The sequence below is a fragment of the Alexandromys fortis genome, unplaced genomic scaffold, assembly GCF_014885135.2.
Source record: "Alexandromys fortis isolate MF-2015 unplaced genomic scaffold, M_Fortis_MF-2015_v1.1 scaffold_1519, whole genome shotgun sequence".
Taxonomy (NCBI): domain Eukaryota; kingdom Metazoa; phylum Chordata; class Mammalia; order Rodentia; family Cricetidae; genus Alexandromys; species Alexandromys fortis.
The window spans coordinates 246-6607 of record NW_026069386.1 but is presented as its reverse complement, the minus strand read 5'-3'; the positions used below and the strand labels follow the sequence as shown (position 1 = coordinate 6607).

At 41.0% G+C, this 6362-nt stretch overlaps 1 protein-coding gene across 1 annotated transcript; it reads right to left on the bottom strand.

The window, feature by feature from the left end:
* Window positions 1–899: 899 nt before the first annotated feature.
* LOC126496173 (ATP-binding cassette sub-family G member 3-like) lies at window positions 900–4884 on the bottom strand. Its single transcript, XM_050133727.1, has 3 exons — window positions 4737–4884; window positions 2251–2352; window positions 900–1315 (listed from the first exon to the last, which is right to left on the bottom strand). The coding sequence occupies exons 1-3, from the start codon at window positions 4879–4881 to the stop codon at window positions 1056–1058; spliced, it is 507 nt and encodes a 168-aa protein (XP_049989684.1). The 5' UTR covers window positions 4882–4884; the 3' UTR covers window positions 900–1055.
* Window positions 4885–6362: the final 1478 nt, after the last annotated feature.

Genomic DNA, 6362 nt, shown 5'->3' with positions numbered 1-6362 from the left:
CTAACAGAAAGACTGACCACAAGTTCCGGTTGTTCAGGGACAGGGATGTAGGTCCAAGGTAGAGTGATTGCCCTCTAATGGCTAAGGCCCCAGGATCAAACACTAACACAGCAGAATCAACATTATGAAATAAAAAATAACTGAATAAGTGATGGCCCAATGAGCTGGAAGAACCATACTTCTGTGGGATATTCATGTTAAGAAAATCTTAAGTCATGCTGATCCTTGTTACAGAGCCAGTTTAAAGAAAAGTAGAACTTCACCTCCTCCCAGTTCCAGTTGGCTGAACAAAGTCTTTCACTGGCCGTTCCTGCTGGAGCACTGGGAGAAGTCTTAGCTTTTCCAGGGTCTGCACTCAGACTGCAGAGACCTTCAATGCTCCAGTTACTGTGTGTCTATGAGCTGCACTCTTGGAGTAGCTTCTGCTTTCACACACTGGACTCCTGATGAGGGAACAGCACTCTGCAGCTGACTCATCTCAGGCAGTGGATGCTCAGCTCCCTCAGAGCTGTTCTATGGCCCTGTCTCCTCACCACATGATTTCAACCACAGACCAACCGTCCTTTCCCTCTCCAGTCATCTCCACCCCTTCTCTACTTGAACCTTCTCCAAGTCCATTCTCTCATCTGACAGGCTACAGTTTTACCTATTTATCCAGTTACCATCCACCCCCTCACATGGAATGCTACATCAGGAAAAAGGCCTTTTCCTCCTTGACTCATTCCTGGACTTTGAATTGTAGGATGCACTGGTGAAATAAAGCAGACAGGTGTGAGGAGCTCCCAGGTGTGATGAGTTTCTTCTTGTATTCCCCAAATTAAATTTCCTACTTGGATTAGTACTTACAGTTCCTCTAGGTAAAAAATAACCACTAAAAATATTTTATAAGAACTTAATCGTAGTCTACTTGCTTTATTGAATATTTCCCTATGCCAGGCAGAGTGGAGATGACAAACACATGGAAGGAGCAGAAGATAAGTGTGACCCTGCAGTAGACTGACTCAGAAACAAATTGCTCCCACATGAGTTTTTCACAATACAAATAAAATAACTCATCAGATTACCTGGATCCCGGTGACCCGTGGAAAACCCAGGAAATTTTTGAATGAACGATAGATAATCCACCTGAGCTGATGCCAGAAAGGGGTGACACACGTGATCTCCTCCAAGGCTGTGCTCCTCCCTGCCTTCTGTTCCCCCAAGAGTCGATCCAGTTCAGTTCTCATTTCGCTGTATAAGGAGGACTGGGCATACATATTGGCTAAGTTTACTCTGACTTGGTACTGTCTCTCAGAAAGCTCTTTATATTTGTCAGCTTTGAAATAAAAATGGATAAAGACAAGAAACAGATAATAATTTAATTGATTTTTCTGAGACACTTTTCATGACTAACACATGAATTATGTGTCAGGTTTTTGAGACAGTCTCATGTACCCTAGACTGGCTTGAAGTTGCTCTGATGTCAAGGGTGACCTTAAACTCCTCCAAGTCCTCCTGTTTCTGTCTCAATGCTGAGATTACAGGCATGCACCTTCACACCCAGTTATGTGCTGCTAAGAACCAAACTCATGGCTTTGCACATGCTAGGAAAGCAGTCTACCAGATGAGCTCCATCTTCAGCCCACCAAACTTTGAGCATGAGATAATTACTCCTGTGTAATTCTTTCGCAGATTAGAAAAGTGTCCCTACCTGACATGACTACTGTCATTACCCCATGGATACAGCAATCTGATTGGCCTTTTCCATATGGACCCCAATTCTTAACAAAGTTCTCCTTCCATTATGGATCTACAACACTTCTTAACATAGAAGTCTGGTCCCTGCTTTCTTCCACATATGACTGTATATGCAAATGTATGAACTGCCAAGCATCATGTTTTTAAAATGTTATAAATAAGGCCAGGCATGGTGACATAGCCCTGTAATACCTACACTTGAGAGGTGAGGTAGAAAGAGCATATATTTAAAGCCAGTCTGACTACATAATCAAACAATATCTAAAACAATAACAAGTATAATATGATAAACAATAGGTACATTTACTTTTAAACAGTAAATATCATTGTGTCAATATCATAAATGGTCGATTATAAATTAAATAAAACCACCAAACACAACAGACAACAAAGTCTATTAGCTAATTTGAGGACAGTTTATTAACATAAAAAGTTATATTCTAATCAGATACATGCTTGTATTTTAACCAAACCAACTAGACAAAAATCTGTGTCTCTAGAAAACTTACGTACCATCACGGCCATCTTCCTCTGTGTCAAATAGAGCAGATAAACCTCCATTAATGATGTCCAGGAAGAAGTCTGCAGGGTTGTTGTGGGAATCATAATTGTAACCTACAAAGCATGTAGACCATGAGTACAAACGTGAAGACTCTTTCAGAGAGTGGGACAGGGAGGGGGAAAGAATCTAAGAACTTCTTCCTCTTCTAAGCCGCTCCTCTGCTAACTTATCCCTTCTTTTCATATATACACTCAATGTTTCAACAATATCTGAGTCCCAGTCTAATATATATAATATATGTTCATACACTTTTACAAATACATATGCAAGTTTATGTGTATATTATATATACAAATATGGACTCTTCCTATGAAACAATCATTTGAGTTTGGCCTACAATTTTATTAGACTCCAAGACTAACAAATGTTAACACTTTTAAAGGACAAAGATTAATCAAAAACAAAGAGTGATGCTGAGAACGCTGATAGCAATGGCCTTACCAGAGGCCACAAGAACACCCTGCACATGGCGATTCATGACTCAGGTGTCGACCCATGAGATGAATAGCTCTCTGATGGGAAATCTCCTTAAGGCTTATGGAACCACAGACTCTGAAAACCAGTTGCTTCTGTCTGTAATTATTCTTGGGTGACACTACATTTCTTCCCTAAAAACAGCTATGGGTGTTTTCCCACTGCCTATGGATACTGTTGCTTCTGTGTGTAAAATCACACGTGCAAAAACAGCTGTGTTATCTCCCAACACCTGCACTGTACTATGTGACCTCATATAATATGTACAGCTGTGTTATCTCCCGACACCTGCACTGTAATGTATGACCTCATATAATATGTACAGCTGTGTTATCTCCTGACACCTGCACTGTAATGTGTGACCTCATATAATATGTACAGCTGTGTTATCTTCCCAACACCTGCACTGTACTATGTAATCTCATATAATATGTACAGCTGTGTTATCTTCCCAACACCTGCACTGTACTATGTAATCTCATATAATATGTACAGCTGTGTTATCTCCCGACACCTGCACTGTAATGTATGACCTCATATAATATGTACAGCTGTGTTATCTCCACAACACCTGCACTGTACTGTATAATCTCATATAATATGTAAATGGAATCTCATGATCACATTTCAATCTTATGGATACTTATATCTGTGGACCTTCCGGGTATGACTCATCATTAAGCTGTATAATTTTGATATATAGAAAACATGCTAGGATGTGCTTCAAAATTAGATCTATTATTTCCCGAGGACTGCAAGATGCTTAGGCCCTGTTTTGTATCATTAGCTCGGACTGACATAAAGCAAACATCAGTTTCTTCTCAGTTCTGAGACAAGCTACATACAACTGGCTGACTTTGGGCCTCAGAGCAAATTCAGTCCAGACTCAATGTCTCACAAGTTAAAACTCGACAGACACTACAAAGGAGAAATTCCCAGATGTATAATTGTGGAATCAAGATTAGACATCAAGCAGCCCTGGTGCCAGTTCCCCACCTGGTAAGTCTGGCTGACAAAGACCTACTTTCTACAAAACTGTCTCACTGGGCACTGTGTCCCAGACCTCAGGTTGCAACCTGAGCCCTGCAGTTAGGTGTTGCCAAGGCTGCTCACTCCCTGAGACATAGCTTTTTTACTTTCCACAGGATGGATATAAGAGAAGACAGAAAGAGAGAGAAGCTGGAGAAAGATAAATGATGGTCAGTACATGCATGAGTCTGATTCCCTCAGATAAAAAAGAATAATTCCTAAGTTCTGTTATTCTGAAAGCACATTTTTTTGCAACCCTGGGTACAGTCCTGGGAGCTGGTCTCTTAGGCTGCTATAGAGTAATGAAAAGTAAATATTTAAACCTTGAGAGTGACCCAAAACTATATTCATAGCTCTCTAAGATGAAATTGATGGCATAAACCATTAAAAAAATACATCATCATTCAATGTGAAATGTGAAAAAAAAACATGCAGACAGAAAACATGAGTCCATGGAACCCAAGTTAAGCAACCTCAGCCCACGAGCAGCACCTAAACCTGAAATACAAAGCTACTAAGTTAAGTAACCACAGCTCCTTAGAGTCAGGTCACACTAGGGGAAATTGAAAACCACCATCTGTTGCATGAGCAAAAATACCATGAAGCTTTTCCAAAGCTTTTCAAGAGATGGATAAATGCGCCAGGGGCTGGCATGTTAATTAAGAGGGTCACCATGACTGGGAAGCAGAACAGGAGCTTCAGCAAAAATCTTGTACACAGGCATGATACAGAACAGGAGAAAGAAAGAGACCTGCACAGTCAGCCCGTGCTGCACAACTAACAAAACCCTGTCACCAAATTAACCAAAGGTATTTAAAATGAAGAAGCCCACACACAGTAAGTCTGCATGAGGACCAAGCAGCATTCCTGAGGACCCCTCTTCCCTCCCCAGATCCCGTGAAAGAATGAGCTCTCACAGCAAATCCAGCCATACCTGCGGATTTGAAGTACTCCAAAGCCTCCTGTGCAGGCCCGTGAAACATGACTTTTCCTGAGGCCACCAAGGTGAGGCTGTCAAAAAATCTGAATATGGAGTATGGGGGCCGATAAATGGAGAAGATGATTGTCCGTCCCCTCATAGACATCCTAAGTTTAAAGAGGGAAAAGTCATAAGTCACTGAACATTGAAATCTTGAAGTTCTCGACAAAATATTTTATTCCTGAAGTTATGTTTGTTCTCATTTAAGCTTGAATTTTCCTTAAAAAAAATACTTCATCTCACTTGTCTTATGCACCTGATAGCAAAACCAAGCTAATGCTCTTATTTAAAAGTCTATGACATCTAACATGTGGGACGTCAGTAGTGCACTCAAGTGTTACCACATTGATCCCCATGCTGTCTTCTCAGACACTGAGTCGGAATATCTGGGAGTCAATGCAGGGAATCCATATCATGAACAGACAACCCAGGTGATTGACAGGTTCACCCAAGCTTGAGAAACAATGACAGAGCAAACATCACAGCTGTGACTTTATGCACAATTTCCCTCAATCGTTCACACTTTTTGTCTCTTCAGGAATTGGTGTTCACTGTTCTGATGATGTGACTCACATTTCTAACCACTTGCTCGTCCGCTAAACACTTCAGTAATAATTTCAGTTTTCACAATGTCGGCATAAGGCAATTCTAATATAATTCCCCCTTTGTTTTGATAAGGCTTAAAATGTCAAGCAACAGACCAAGGGGCTACAGTTAGTGAGGAGTGAACCTAGGATTTGATTGTTGGTTTAATTTCACAACATGAAAAAATAAGCTGAATGTCCATTTCAGGAAGTCATATCTTCTGTTAGGAGAATCAATAACCAAAAACAGTATTTGAAACATATACAAAAATATTTTTAATAAAATTGGGTATGGCATATCTGTAATACCCCAGCACTCGGAAGGATCCATTATTCAAGGCTCAACTAGGTTACAAGACACCCTGTTTCAGAAAGACAAACAGAGAAAATAAAAGAGAGCGGTTGGGAGGGAACAAGAGAAAGAGGATGGAGGGAGGAAGAGAGGGATAAGAAAAAAAGGAAGGATGGGAGGGAGGGAGGAAAAAAAGGAGAGAAGGGAGGGGGAGGGAGAAACGGAAACGAGAATGAGAAAGCTGTGAAGTGCAGAGCACACCTTGAGCTCCAGCTTAGTAGGCAGAGACAAGAACGTGAGATCAGCCTCGGCTACGGAGTAAAGTGACAAACTGTGAAACCTCAAGACAAGCGTCTCATAAGTGTATGCTCTGAGGTGTCACCATTTCCTCAAACCAGCCAGGCCAGACAGTAATACCAACACAGGTGGAAGAGAAGTAGACAGGATCCCTTGTGAGAAAATAGACTTGCAGGCCGTCTGCAGTTAAAACAAGAGAGGCACCTAAGAAGAGAAAAAACAAGCTGTACAGAGTATGAACAAAAATGTCTGTCCAAGAAACTATGAGAGTTCACTGCTACACAGCAAGGATTTGTGTATGCCTGAATGTGTTTGAGAAAGGGAGAATGTAGGAAGAAGCAAAAACAGGGAGGAAGACATAGGTACATAAAAAAGGATGGAGAGAAAGAGAAATAACCGGTGTGGAAT

Bases quoted from the DNA above. Each gene is read 5' to 3' on its own strand.
- LOC126496173 (XM_050133727.1), bottom strand. From the start codon at position 4,881: ATGAGGGGACGGACAATCATCTTCTCCATTTATCGGCCCCCATACTCC. The intron at 2,353-4,736 runs GTATGGCTGGAT...CATGCTTTGTAG, and splicing joins GGAGTACTTCAAATCCGCAG to GTTACAATTATGATTCCCAC. The intron at 1,316-2,250 runs GTACGTAAGTTT...TTTATTTCAAAG, and splicing joins AGAGGAAGATGGCCGTGATG to CTGACAAATATAAAGAGCTT.